The sequence below is a fragment of the Heterodontus francisci genome, chromosome 17 (assembly GCF_036365525.1).
Source record: "Heterodontus francisci isolate sHetFra1 chromosome 17, sHetFra1.hap1, whole genome shotgun sequence".
NCBI lineage: Eukaryota > Metazoa > Chordata > Chondrichthyes > Heterodontiformes > Heterodontidae > Heterodontus > Heterodontus francisci.
Window position 1 is genome coordinate 68,402,790 of NC_090387.1, and position 15,150 is coordinate 68,417,939.

The 15,150-nt window shown below is 45.5% G+C and overlaps 1 protein-coding gene across 6 annotated transcripts in view; it reads right to left on the reverse strand.

Annotated features, from left to right (window-relative positions):
• Positions 1 to 15,150, reverse strand: part of nlrc5 (NLR family, CARD domain containing 5) — a 248,668-nt gene that overhangs the window by 193,090 nt on the left and 40,428 nt on the right. For all 6 annotated transcript variants that reach the window (XM_068049594.1, XM_068049593.1, XM_068049592.1 and 3 more), the window contains 2 exons: positions 13,761 to 14,068; positions 1,326 to 1,400 (listed from right to left, as the gene is read on the reverse strand). In XM_068049594.1, coding sequence (XP_067905695.1) covers positions 1,326 to 1,400; positions 13,761 to 14,067 — 382 coding nt within the window. In that variant the 5' untranslated portion in view covers position 14,068. The remainder of the gene's footprint in view (positions 1 to 1,325; positions 1,401 to 13,760; positions 14,069 to 15,150) is intronic.

The window sequence follows — 15,150 nt, forward strand, 5'->3', positions numbered from 1 at the left end:
GGGTGGAAGCAGCTAGGGATCCCCGCCAATTTAAATATCTAACTGCCAACTTGTAGACAGATTGGGGAGGGCCTTCACTGAAGGCAAATCCTGGCAGGTGCCTGGAAGCAGCTTGACAGTAGCCAGCCGGGGGAGCTGCAAGGCCTGTTATACTTACCCCACCACCGGAGCCACAGGGTTCAGCAGGCCAGAGCTGTGGCTGCAGACCATCCTGCGATGGGTCAGAGCTTTTTTTTTAAATGGAAAATTTTTCTGAGGACACCTCAAGATGGAGGCACTTTTGCGGTCCCCGTCCTTCAGTGGCAGCAGCCACATCTACCAGTGGGGCTACTGTCCTTCCAAGGCTTATTTTATTCATTCGATTTTTTTCCCCTTTTTGTCAATTTTTTGCTCACTCTTTGCTGCTTTCGAAAACTCACCCAATCCTCAGGATTATTCTTCTTCACAACATTATAAGCCTCTTCTTTTAATCTAATATTCTCAAAATCCCTAGTAAGCCACAGATGGATCTTTGTATTCTAGCCCTCTATATATAAAGCCTAGCAGTCAATTAGCTTTTTTGATTATTTCCTGTACCTTTTCATGATATTTTAATGGCCTATTTAACTGGACCCACAAGCCTCTATTGTTTCCAGCTATTCGCCATTTAGAAAGTATCCTGTTCTATCCTTTTTAGATCCAAAGTGGATGACATCACATTCACCAACGTTGAAATCCATTTAATACAGTTTTGCCCATTCACTTCATCTTAATTTTAGGCTTCCATCTACCCTGCTTACAATGTTGCCTGTCTTTGTGTCATCAGCAAATTTGGATATGTGGCTTTCTGTCCTGTCATCTCAGTCATTAATAAATATAGTGAATAGTTGAGGCCCCAACACAGACCCATGCCGGACACCACTAGTCACATCCTGCCAATTAGAGTACCTACCCATTGTCCCTAATTTCTGTCACCTGCCACTCAGCCATTTCCTCACCAGATCAATAATTTGCCTTCAATTCCATGAAATTCAACTTTATCTAACAGTCTTTCATGAGGAACTTTATCAACTGTCTTCTGAAGGTCCATATAAATCACATCCATAAATATTCCCCTATCCATTACTTTAGTCACCTCTTCAAAAATTTAATCTATGCAGACCCTTTCTGATCATCTGGAAATGTTCAAGGTGTTCAGTCACCCTGCTCTTAATTGTTGACTCCAGCAATTTCCCAACAATAGATGTAAGCTAACTGGTCTACAATTTTCTGGGTTTCCTCTGTCACCTTTCTTAAATATCCTTTTGTTTTTTTCTAAAAATCTATCCTCTAATTTCCAACCTTACCTTTTGCACTTGATTCTACTTCAGAGTATGATGTGTTGTCGAAATTAGATTCATTCCCTTGCTGGAATAACACACCTGGAAAAAAAAAAGGCATTTATGCTGCAGTGACATTTTTCATAAACTGGAGGAATTGCAGAATTGTGCCTGCCAGGCATAGCCAATTATACTCAAGGCCTAAACCTTTCCTTTGTGGAAGCTGACCAGAACAGTGCTCATGCCATTCAAATTCTATACAGCCTATAAGCATCTGAACTTGCTGTTTTGTCCCCGGACAATTAAAAGAAACAAAATGATGTCAGGCAGCTTCGATGCAAACATTTTTGGGTCAGGCCAAAGGCCAAACCAGACAAATTTTGCACATGCAAATAGAAAGTAGTGGAGAAGATAAATAGGCATCCATTTCAATAAAAGTAAAATACTGCAGATGCTGGAAATCTGAAATAAAAACAAACAGTGTTAGAAATACTCAGCAGGCCACAGCATCTTCCCATGCAATCACAGGAGGTGTAATACCTGCCCTTTTGCCTCCTCTCTCCTCACTATCGAAGGCCCCAAACATTCCTTTCAGGCGAAGCAGTGATTTACTTGTACTTCTTTCAGTTTAGTATACTGTATTCGCTGCTCACAATGCGGTCTCCTCTACATTGGGTGACCGCTTTGCAGAACACCTCCACTCAGTCCGAAAACATGACCCCGAGTTTCCTGTTGCTTGCTATTTCAACAAACACCCCTGCTCTCATGTCCACATCTCTGTCCTGGGCTTACTTCAGTGTTCCAGTGAACATCAACGCAAGCTCAAGGAGCAGCACCTCATTTATCGATTAGGCATGCTACAGCCTGCTGGACTGAACATTGAGTTCAATAATTTCAGAGCATGACTGGCCCTTTCTTACTTTAATTTTAATTTTTAATTTTTATTTTATTTTAGTTTGTTTCATCATTCATTTTTTTTACCATGTGCCTGCCCACTGTTTTTTTCATGTTTGTGCTTTTGGCTAAGGATGTTCATTATTCTGACATTTAACACCCTCTCTGCACTAATGCTTTGTCTTTCACCACACCATTAACACACTCTTTGCCTATGCCCCATGACCTCCTTGTCAGTTATTCTCTGCGACTCTTTGTCCTATCAACACCTTCTCTTTTGTTCTATTTTCCCCCACCCCTACTTTATTTGCTTAAAACCTATTACATTTCTAACTTTTACCAGTTCTAATGAAAGGTCACTGACCAGAAACGTTAACTCTGCTTCTCTCTCCACAGATGCTGCCAGACCTGCTGAGTACTTCCAGCACTTTTTGTTTTTATTTCAGGCATCCATTTCAGGTCTCTTTAATTTCCTTTAGTAATTTATAATTTCTTTCATTCATAGTTATTTTCTTTTTGACTATTTCCTTCTATGCACTGTTTGCTGCCCAATTGAAAATGGCCCTTTTTGCACCCATGCTTGACCACTGGTGAAAATAGGGCCACTGTCTGTTCTTTCCCGTTAGGGATCAAACCTACACAATGGAATGTAGGTCTCGGCTCTGATGATTGTTAACAAAATTAGTTTTCAGACATTTTGCGGTGGATGTAGATTTGTTCAAAAACTATCTACAATTCAGTATTGGTTAGCTAATTGAGCCATTTCTGTATCGGAAATAGAAGTATAAGAACATAAGAAATAGGAGCAGGGGCAGACCGCATGACTCCTCCAGTCTGCTCTGCCAGCAAATATGATCATGGTTGATCTTCAGCCTCAACTCCACTTTCCCACACACTTCCCATATCCCTTGCTTCCCCGAGTGACCAAAAATCTATCTCAGCCTTGCATATGCACAAAGATGGCGCATTCATCTCTGGGATAGGGAATTTCAAACATTCACAACTCGTCCAAAATGATCTACCCCTTATCCTGAGATTGTACCCCCATGTTCTAGATTTCCTCAGCCAGGGGAAACAGCCTCTCAGTATCTACCCTGTTAAGCTCCTTCAGAATCTTTTATGCTTCAATGAGATCACCTCTCATTCTTCTAAACTCCAGTGAGTATAGGCCCAATATACTCAGCCTCTCATCATAGGACAACCCTCTCATCCCTGGAACCAATCTAGTGAAACTTCAATGGAACCGCCTCCAATGCAAGTGTATTAGGTATGGAGACCAAAACTGAAGAGGGTACTCCAGGTGTGGTCTCACCAAAGCCCTACACAATTGTCGCAAGACTTCCTTATTCTTGTACGCCAATCCCCTTACAATAAAGGCCAACATACCATTTGCTTTCCTAACTGCTTGCTATACCTGTATGCTAACTTTCTGTGTTCCTTGTATGAGTACTTCAAGTCTCCCTGAACATCAACATTTTAAAGTCTCATGCCTTTTAAAAAAGTATTCTGTTTTTCAATTCTTACTACCAAAGTGAATAACCTCACATTGCCCCACATTATACTCCATCTGCCACCCTGTTGCCCACTCACTTAAACTGTCTATAGCTCTTTGCAGCCTGTTTGTGTTCTCCTCACAGCTTACATTCTCACCTAGCTTTGCATCATCAGCAAATTTGGGTACACTACGCTCAGTCTTTTTGTCTCAACCATTAATATAGATTGTAAATAGCTGAGGCCTCAGCACTGATTCTTGCGGCACTTCACTAATTATCGCCTGCCAACTTGAAAATGCCCCATTTATCTGTACTCGCTGCTTCCTGTCTGTCAACCAATCCTCCATCCATGCTAATATATAATAGAGTCATAGAGTCATTTACAGCATAGAAGGAAGTTATTCGACCCATTGAGTCCATGCTGGCTCTCCACAGAGCTATGCAGCCAGTCCCACTCCCCAGCTCAATTCCCGTTGCCCTGCAAGTCTATTTCTCTCCAGTGAACATCCAACTTCCTCTTGAAGTTATTGATCGTCTCCACTTCCACCACCCTGTGGGCAGCGAGTTCCATTTCAATATCACCTACTGCGTAAAAACTGCTTCCTCATATTCCCCCTGCATCTTTTGCCCAAAACCTTCAATCTGTGTCCGCTAGTCCTTGTACCATTTGTTATGGAGAACAGCTTTTCCTTGTCTACTAATCTAAGCCTGTCATAATCTTGTACACTTCTATTAAATCTTCACTCAATCTCCTATGTTCTGAGGAGAACAAACCCAGCTTTTCCAACCTGACCTTGTAACTAAAATCTTCCATCCCTGGAACCATTCCGGTAAATCTCCTCTGTACCCTCGCAAGGACCCTCACATCCTTCCTGAGTGTGGTGACCAGAACTGGACCCAATACTCTGGTTGGGGCCTAACCAGAGTTTTATAAACATTCAGCATAACTTCGCTGCTTTTGTACTCAATGCCTCTATTTATGAAGCCCAGGATCTCATATGCTTTACTAATCACCCTCTCAATATATCCTGTCACCTTCAAAGAATGATGCATATGCACCCCCAAGTCCCTCTGTTCCTGCACACTCTTTAGAACCGCACCATTAAGTTTATATTGCCTCTCCCTATTCCTTCTTCCTTCTCCCTTTTTATCAACATTTTGGTCATAAGATCATAAGAACTAGGAGCAGGAGTAGGCCGTCTGGCCCCTCGAGCCTGCTCCGCCATTCAATAAGATCATAGCTGATCTTTTTGTGGACTCAGATCCACTTACCCGTGCTCCCACCGTATCCCTTAATTCCTTTATTGTTCAAAAAGATATCTACCTTAGCTTTAAAGACGTTTACTGAAGAAGCATCAACTACTTCACTGGGCAAGGAACTCCATAGATTATCAACCCTCTGGGTGAAGAAGTTCCTTCTTAATTCAGTCCTAAATCTGCTCCCTCTAATCTTGAGGCTATGCCCTCTTGTCCTAGCTTCACCTGCCAGTGGAAACATCCTCTCTACTTGTATCTTATCTATTCCCTTCATGATTTTATATGTTTCTATAAGATCCCCCCTCATTCTTCTGAACTCCAATGAATATAATCCCAATCTACTCAGTCTCTCCTCATAAGCCAACCCCCTCAACTCCGGAATCAACCTAGTGAACCTCCTCTGCAGCCTCTCCAGTGCCAGTATATCCTTTCTCAAGTAAGGAGGCCAAAACTGCACACAGTACTCCAGGTGCGGCCTCACCAGTACCTTATACAGCTGCAACATAACCTCTCTGCTTTTAAACTCAATCCCTTTAGCAATGAAGGACAAAATTCCATTTACCTTCCTAATTACTTGCTGTACCTGCAGACCAACCTTCTGCGATTCATGCACAAGGACACCTAGGTCCCTCTGCATAGCAGCATACTGCAACTTTTTACCATTCAAGTAATAATCCTTTTTCCTGTTACTCCTACCAAAATGAATGACTTCACATTTATTAACATTGTATTCCATCTGCCAGACCTTTGCCCACTCACTCAATGTATCTATCTTCCTCTGCAAAGTTTCACAGTCATCTGCACACTTTGCTCTGCTACTCATCTTAGTGTCATCTGCAAACTTTGACACCCTACACGTGGTCCCCAACTCCAAATCATCTATATAAATTGCAAATAATTGAGGTCCCAACACTGATCCCTGAGGCACACCACTAGTGACTGATTGCCACCCAGAATAGCACTCATTTATCCCCACTCTCTGCTTCCTGTGAGTCAACCAAACCTCTATCCATGCTAATACTTTACTCCTAACGCCATGCACCCTTATCTTATGCAGCAGCCTCTTGCGCGGCACCTTGTCGAAGGCCTTTTGGAAATCTAGGTACACCACATCCACTGGGTCCCCATTGTCCACCTTGCTTGTAATGTCATCATAGAATTCCAAAAGATTTGTCAAGCATGACCTGCCCTTCATGAACCCATGCTGCGTCTGCCCAACGGGACAATTTCTATCATATTCTGCTGGTTTCTGAAACTCTTCCAATCCTCACGCTTACTACTATCCTTCACAACATTATAGCCTCCTCTTTTAATTTAATACTATCCTTAACTTCCCTAGTAAGCCATCCAGATCTTTCTCACTGAGTTCTTGTTTTTTAATGAAATGTATTTTGTTGAACATTTTGAATCGTTTCTGTAAATGTTTTCCACTGTTTATTTACCACCATCCCTTTTAATCTGTTTACCCAATCAACCTCAGCCTGCCCTCCCCTCATAACTATGTAATTGGCTTTGTTTAAGTTTAAGATTTTGTTTTAGACTCATGTATGTCATTCTCCAACTTAAAATGGAATTCAATTGCATTATAATCACTTTTTCCCAGAGGATCTTTTACTATGAGATTATTAATTAACTCCTCTTCACTACACTATACTAGATCTGAAATAACTTAATCCCTCATTAGTTCCACAACGTATTGTTCCAGGAAACTGTCGTGAAAGCAGCCTACAGGTCATCTTCCAGACTACCTTTGCCAAGTTGATTTGTCCAGTCTATATGAAGATTAAAGTCCCCCACTATTATTACATTGCTTTTGTTACCCAATTATTTCTTGCTTAATGTTCTGTTCAATGGCAACTCTAGTCCCACCAACATTTTCTGAATCTTGTTATTCCTAAACTCCATCCATACTGATTCTACTTCCTGATTTTCTGAGCAAAGATCATTTCTTACTACTGTCATCTTTTACTCTCAGGGCTACTCCACCTTCTTTTCCATTCTGCCTGTCTTTGCCCTGGAATATTTAATTCCCAACCTTGGTCACCTTGTAACAGGCCCCCAACGTCAGAGGTCACGACGGGGGGCCCAGAAAATTCCTCCAGGAGAGGCCCGCCACAGGCCTTGACCCTGGGAAGGCCCCGCCCTATTTTACTGGTGGTGGCGAGGCCTCGTGGTGCCCCACTGCCCCCGCCGCTCGGCAATGGAACCTTAATTTAAATAGTAAAATAAATGTTAATGAATGAATAATCACTTACCTCGTCCCGACAGCCATCCCACACTGATGTTCCAGTTGGATGCTGGAACTCCCGCACCTTTGGATCTCTGAACAGAGATTCGAGGCGTAACACTGGTGGGAGGGGGAAGGAGTGAAATTTTCAGGGCCAGGGCAGGGTTGGGGGAGCGGGGAAAACTGTTCCTATTGGTTGCAGGGGTGGTGGGAAGGGGTTGAGGGTCAAAGTTTATAGAGTTCGGGGGAGAAGTTCAGGATCACAAAAACTCTTTGGGGGAAGAGGGCAATTTGTATATTGATTACTCAGTGGGGGGGGGATGTGGGAGAAGGTATTCAAAGCGCAACTAAAATTGTAATTTTATTTTCTGAAGACTGGGACCTTTAAAACTTTCAATCTAACTGAAGGGCTTGAAGCCCTTTAAAAGTGGTGCGGCGCCTGGGCGGTAGCGCTGGACGCTGCTGCCGGGGATGGAGCACCCGCCCCTCTACATCATCAGGGCGGGCGGTCCGCCCCTTCCATGTTAATGAGCTGCCGCGCTAAATATCGTGGTGGCTCTGCGGCGCACATCACGCGTGTGCGCCGCACCGTTTCTGAGGCGGTGAGCTGTAAAAATTCAGCAATTAGATCAGGTTGTCCAACCTTTTCGGGCAAAGGACAGCATTGCAATTTTTGCTCGATCCGGGGGGCCAGTGAGCAAATTTCGAAAGATAAAGGCATTAAAAATTTATCTTACATATAAAAACAACAAATGTGCATTTTTGTGAAGAAGCTTTAAATGAGGAGACTAATTTATTGACTTACTTTCTCGTCACGATATTGAAAACTGATTTAGTGACAATGGCATTGTTTTTGCTTTAATAATTAATCAATCTCTGCCCGCACACTTGATGTAGCGATGCAGAGTATTCTGGATAGATGTCCAACTTTCAGGCTGATTTCTCTTCCCCCTCTCCCTGCGCTGTGTGTGTGTGTGTCTCGATCTCTCTTCCCTCCCCCCTCCCCTCTAGGACTAGGCAACATAGATTGAAAGTTTTGTGCAAAAGATGCAGGGGGAATATGAGGAAGCATTGTTTTTACACAGTGCGTGGTAATGACCTGGAACTCGCTGCCCACACGGGTGCTGGAAGTGGAGACAATCAGTGACTTCAGGAGGAAGTTGGATGGCCACCTGAGAGAAATAGACTTGCAGGGCTGCGGGGATCAAGCGAGGGAGTGAGACCTACTGCAGAGCTCTGTGGAGAGCCAACATGGGCTCAATGGACAGAATGGCCTCCTTCTGTGCCATAAGTAAATGACTCTTTGACTCTCTCTCCCCCCTCTCTCCCGTCTTACTGTCTCTCTCTCTCCTCCTCTCTGTATGTCTGTTTCCCTCTTCCCCCTCTCTCTGTCTTCCTTTCCCCTGTCTCCCTCTCCCCCCTCTCCCTGTCCCTCTCCATCCCCCCCTCTGTATCTCTGTCCCCTCTCTCTCCACCACCCCCCCATGTCTCCAGTGTTCCCCACTCCCCGCTCAGTGTTCCTCGCTCTCTCTTTCCCCCGTCTCTCTATCCCCCTGTCTCTTTGTTCCCCCTTCCCCTTTCTCTCTCTCTCTGTCCCCCTCTCTGTCTTTGTCCCCCCTTCTCTCCCTCTCTCTCTCTCTCTCCCTGTTCCCCCCCTATCTCTCTCAGTATCTCCCCCTCTCTCCACCACTATCTCTCACACAATTGCAGAGTGGAACACTCTTTTAAGTCCTTTTAAAAGTCAGTTCTTTTAAAAAAGACCATTGTCAGTTTCACAGGTGACAGCTGCTGACATCAGGAACAGCCATTTCCCAAGAGGCTCAGGGTTTTTATAAAAACAAGTCAGAACCCGCCGGAAATCCCAGTGTCCGTTGGGAAACAGCTGTTCCCGATGTCAGCAGCTGTCGCCTGTGAAACTGACAATGGTCTTTTTCAAAAGAACTGATTTTTAGAAAAACATTAAAAGAGTGTTCCACTCTCTGTAACCTGTGAAACTGACAGCACAATAGTTTAAAAACCAGACTAACAAAGGGAAATATCTCATCTCCAGTCGCGGTGAGGATGAGGAACGGCCCCGGGTACAGTTTACACCTCTGGGCTGGATGGAAACGTTTGGCGGGCCAGATCCTGGCCCATGGGCCGTATGTTGGACAACCTTGGATTAGATCGAAATGATTTATCTATATTTGTGCCGCTGATTTGTCTATCTTATTATGAATATTTCCTGCATTCAGGTAAAGAGCCTTTAATTTAACTTTTTTACCACTATTCTTTGCATGTATCTTATTTGCTGATGCACTTTTGCTGTTGTGTTCTTTCCTGTCCCACTCTGCTTGTCTTTACCCAAATTGCAGCACTGCTCTGTTGCCTTGACTTTTCTCTTTAGATTTCTAAATCTCCCTTCAACTGACCCCTCCCCCACCCTTTTAGTTTAAAGCCCTATTCACAGCCTTAGTTGCATTATTCGCCAGGATGCTGAATCCAGTGGAATTAAACAGAGCCCATCCCAATAGAATAACTCCCGCTTCCTGGTGATAGTGCCCCATGTATTGAAACCCTTTCTTCCCACATCATTCTTTGAGCTGCATGTTTAATTCTCTAATCTACTTGACTTTATACCAAGTCACACATGGTTTAAGTAGTAATCCAGAGATTATTACCCTTGAGGGTCTGCTTATTAATTTACAACGAGTTCTATAAACTCTGTCCACAGAGCCTCATTCTTAGGTCTACCTATGTTGTTGGTTCCTACATGGACCACGATAACTGGACCCTCCCCGCCCACTCCAAGTTCATCCCCAGCTAGGAGGAGATGTCTTTAACCCTGACACCAGACAGACAACACAAGCTTCGAAATTCCCAGTCTTGGCTGCACAGAACAGTATTCATTCCCCTGACAATACTGTCCCCTATCACATTGCTTTTCAGTCCCCCCACTTGAATGGGCTATTCCACCATGGTGCTATGGTCAGATTGCCCATCCATCCTGCAGTCCTTGTTCTCACCCACACAGGCAACAAAAACCGTGTATCTGTTGGACAAAGACAAGGGCCGAGGCTCCTCCATCACTACAGCCTGGATCCCCATACCTGTCTGGCTTGCAGAAAGTATACAAACTGGTGCTGTAGGAGATAGCGTTGTGAAGCAAAGGATGAAGTTTTTTAAAATTCCATTTCGGGATATAAGCGGCACTGCCAAAGCCACAATTTATTGCCCATTCCTAACTGCCCTTGAGAAGGTGATGGTGGACCGCCATCTTCAACCACTGTAGTTTGTGAGGTGAAGGTACTCTGACAGTGCTGATTGGTAGGGAATACCAGGATTTTCACCCAGCAATGATGAAGAAAGATCAGTGATAAATGTCCATGTTGGGATGGTGTTTGTGATATGTAGGGGAACTTAGGGTGATGGTGTTCCTCTGCATTTGCTGTCCTTCTCCTTCTAAGTAGTGGAGGTCACAGGTTTGGGAGGTGCTATTGATATACACTGTGTAGACAGTGTAGAGGGAGATCCATATTACATCTCATCTGTGCCACACACCTGCGTCAGAAGGACCCAGTGCTGGGTATAAAAAAAAGGAAATCTGGTCCACAACACAACTGCAATGGTTTGTAACACATAGTGTAAATACAGCTTAAATCCTGAGTCATGGCTTGATGCAACGTAAGAAAGTAGCCACAGGACAAGCAAGTCTAACAGTCTTTGCTCTGTGATCAAGTCAGATCTTAACTCCGATTTGCACGACACAAGTAATGCAAGCATACCCTTTGATAAACCAAGAGTTTACACACAAAATACATGTGATTTCTTGAAAACAGATATCTCATATCTCAAAATAAAGTATAAAACAATTAAAATTAATTTAACACAATCCCCAAATATTTTTGGTTTTATTTTGTGCACTGATGTGGATAAATTACTAGTTGTATTCACTTAGACTGTTTTGAAACACTGATTCTGATGTTTAATGGAATCCAATAGAACAAAAACTGAACAAGAACAGAATGGCAAAGTTTAAATATTTAACATCAGGTTCAGGAATTAATATTTTGGGGGTACAGTATCTCAGAAATCTGAACCATGATCGGCTGGATTTTGTTTCCAGCCACATCAGGTTCCATGGCGGAGGGTGGGCCGGAGAACCGGAGCGCCACGGAACCCAACGCCGGGATAGTCGGGCCCGATCTTCCTGGTGGTGGGGAAGCTCCATGGGCAGCCCCTCTGCCGCTGTGCAACAGGACCTGGCTTAGCATATTTAAGTAACATATTTGCATGGATTAAAATATAAAGCGCAATGATCTTAAGTTCAGTTTCCGATCTTCAGCGTGATGTGCAGTACTCAGTGCCTTCACTTTCCCAACCAGGGAAAGCTGGCGCCACTGAGGTGGGGAAGGGGTGAACTCTGCACTCTGATGGGTGGTGGGGAGGGGTGAACTCTACACTTTGATGGGTGGGTGGGGAAGGGGTGAACTCTGCACTCTGATGGGTGGTGGGGGGAAGGGGTGAACTCTGCACTCTGATGGGTGGGGGGGGGGGGGGAAGGGGTGAACTCTGCACTCCGATAGGTGGTGGGGAGGGGTGAACTCTACACTTTGATGGGTGGGTGGGGAAGGGGTGAACTCTGCACTCTGATGGGTGGTGGGGGGAAGGGGTGAACTCTGCAATCTGATGGGTGGGGGGGGAAGGGGTGAACTCTGCACTCTAATGGGTGGGGGGGGAAGGGGTGAACTCTGCACTCTGATGGGTGGTGGGGGGAAGGGGTGAACTCTGCACTCTGATGGGTGGGGGGGGGGAAGGGGTGAACTCTGCACTCCGATAGGTGGTGGGGAGGGGTGAACTCTACACTTTGATGGGTGGGGGGGGGGGGAAGGGGTGAACTCTGCACTCTGATGGGTGGGGGGGGGAAGGGGTGAACTCTGCACTCTGATGGGTGGGGGGGGGAAGGGGTGAACTCTGCACTCCGATGGGTGGGGGGGGGGAAGGGGTGAACTCTGCACTCCGATAGGTGGTGGGGAGGGGTGAACTCTACACTTTGATGGGTGGGGGGGGGGGTGAAGGGGTGAACTCTGCAATCTGATGGGTGGGGGGGGAAGGGGTGAACTCTGCACTCTGATGGGTGGGGGGGGGAAGGGGTGAACTCTGCACTCTGATGGGTGGGGGGGAAGGGGTGAACTCTGCACTCTGATGGGTGGGGGGGGAAGGGGTGAACTGTGCACTCTCTTGGGTGGCGGGGTAGGGATGAACTGTGCACTCTGATGGGTGGAGGGGGGGGGGGAGGGAACTTTGCACTCTGATGGGTGGGGGGGGGGAAGGGAACTTTGCACTCTCTTGGGTGGCGGGGTAGGGATGAACTGTGCACTCTGATGGGTGGAGGGGGGGGAGGGAACTTTGCACTCTGATGGGTGGGGGGGGAAGGGATGAACTCTGCACTCTCATGGGGGGAGGGGGGAAGGGAACTTAGCACTCTCTTGGGTGGCGGGGTAGGGATGAACTGTGCACTCTGATGGGTGGAGGGGGGGAGGGAACTTTGCACTCTGATGGGTGGGGGGGGGGAAGGAGTGAACTGTGCACTCTCACGAGGGAGTGGGGAAGGGAACTTTGCACTCTCTTGGGTGGCGGGGTAGGGATGAACTGTGCACTCTGATGGGTGGAGGGGGGGAGGGAACTTTGCACTCTGATGGGTGGGGCGGGGAAGGGATGAACTCTGCACTCTCATGGGGGGAGGGGGGAAGGGAACTTAGCACTCTCTTGGGTGGCGGGGTAGGGATGAACTGTGCACTCTGATGGGTGGAGGGGGGGAGGGAACTTTGCACTCTGATGGGTGGGGGGGGGGAAGGGGTGAACTGTGCACTCTCACGAGGGAGTGGGGAAGGGAACTTTGCACTCTCTTGGGTGGCGGGGTAGGGATGAACTGTGCACTCTGATGGATGGAGGGGGGGAGGGAACTTTGCACTCTGATGGGTGGGGGTGAAGGGATGAACTCTGCATTAAGGTGTACTGTTTACAGGCCTGACAGACTTTTAAAAATGGCGCCAGTACCTGCTCCTTCAACAGGTGGCATTGTCGCTGAGGCCGCCCCCACCATATGATTGGGGGGGGGAGGGGGGGGGGCACCATGCATATGTAAAATGGCCGCCCACCGTATAATTGCATCGGAGCAGCGGCACGGGTCCTGTGGAGGACAGCTGTCATGTTCTGCACTAGAATACAAAATCCAGCTCTATATATAGTATGTGTTATATATTTAGGAGGAATAGGTGACTTTGGACCTATGGTTCTCAAAGCTTTCCATCACTAGGGTTTTCCTGGTGTCAATTGTGAGTCTGTTGTTGACTAATCGATAGAGATTGACTGCTATGATTAGTCAACATCTCCATTACTGTTGTCTCATGTAGCTACCAGATAGAAGGAGAACTAAATGGACCTTGGTCTTTTTTCATCTACCAATCTGTATGTTGGACAAAGTGAACCAATTCCAATTAGTTTGGGTCAAAATTGAATAATTCCAAATTCACTCTACTTTATAGTTCTACTTCACAGACTCCATGGATTCATATGCTCCATAATCTATTTAAGCACACCATAAATTACCTTCTGTGTTGTCATCTCCGGCTGTCATAAGCAAGTTCTCCAGACACATGGGGAATGAGTTACAGGGCATAATGATAATGAGCATTTCAATGAATTTCTTGCAGGTGTCATTATCTTTGGTCATCAATCTGTTTAGCAGCATTGAAACTTTCTCCACATTGGTTCTTTGGCTCATGACAAGTTCCAGCTCCTCCTTGTTGAGGATACTCTTGGCCTCTTCAAGGACATGGTTAGCTTCTTGGCTGAGACATTCCACCAGTTGCCCATGGTTACTCTCCAGCACTTCCTTAATTCCACTGGTGCTCATCCTGGGAAATAAATTAGATGGACAAGTTGGACATGAATATACTGTGAGATGTTTAAATAATTCAATTAACCTTTGAAGTTGAAAAAGAAAAGTTTAACAAGGCTCACTCCACTTGAAGCTAATTTAAACAACTACTTGCATTTATATAACACCTTTACTGCAGTAAATCATCCCAGGCACTGAATTTAAAATCACAAACTTTAGTCCAGAGTGAATTTGGTGAGGATTTTCATAAACCGTGTAGTCATACCAGCACCTAAACTCTTCTCGGTGAGGTTCATGCGAGGTAGTTCAGTTTGATGCCATTCCCCACTGCTAATCCCCACATGGCCAATCTAGCTAAAAAAAAGTTGTCATTGTATTTGATTTTCAGTCAGGCACACTGTTTGCTTCTCTGCATTTACTGCATATCTTTTGTTTGTGAAGTGAAAACAATTGCGTTTTAATATACACTTAAAGGCTCATTCAAACGACAGCCTTGCATTGCTCTGATGCCAAATCTGGAGTTAGACCATGATTTGACTTTTGAGTGAAACACCGTGAGAATCTCTTGTCAAGGAGCCTCAGTCTGGATTTACACTACACCTAAAGTTAATGCAAAATCAAATGTCACCGTGATAGATGTAGTGTAAATGCAGCCTAAAATTTATTTTTTAACGTTGGCACAACTAGAACCAACCCTGGTTCAATGAAGAGTGCAGGAGAGCATGCCAGGAGCAGCACCAGGCATACCTCAAAATGAGGTGTCAACCTGGTGAAGCTACAACACAGGACTATCTGTGTGCCAAACTGCGTAAGCAGCTTGCGATAGACAGCTAAGCGCTCCCATAACCAACCGATCAGATCTAAACTCTGCAGTCCTGCCACATCTAGTCGTGAATGGTGGTGGACAATTAAACAACTAACTGGAGGAGGTGGCTCCACAAATATCACCATCCCCAATGATGGGGAGCCCAGCACATCAGTGCAAGAGATAAGGCAGAAGCATCTGCAACAATCTTCAGCCAGAAGTGCTGAGTTGATGATACATCTCAGCCTCCTCCTGAAGTCCCCAGCATCACAGATGCCAGACTTCAGCCAATT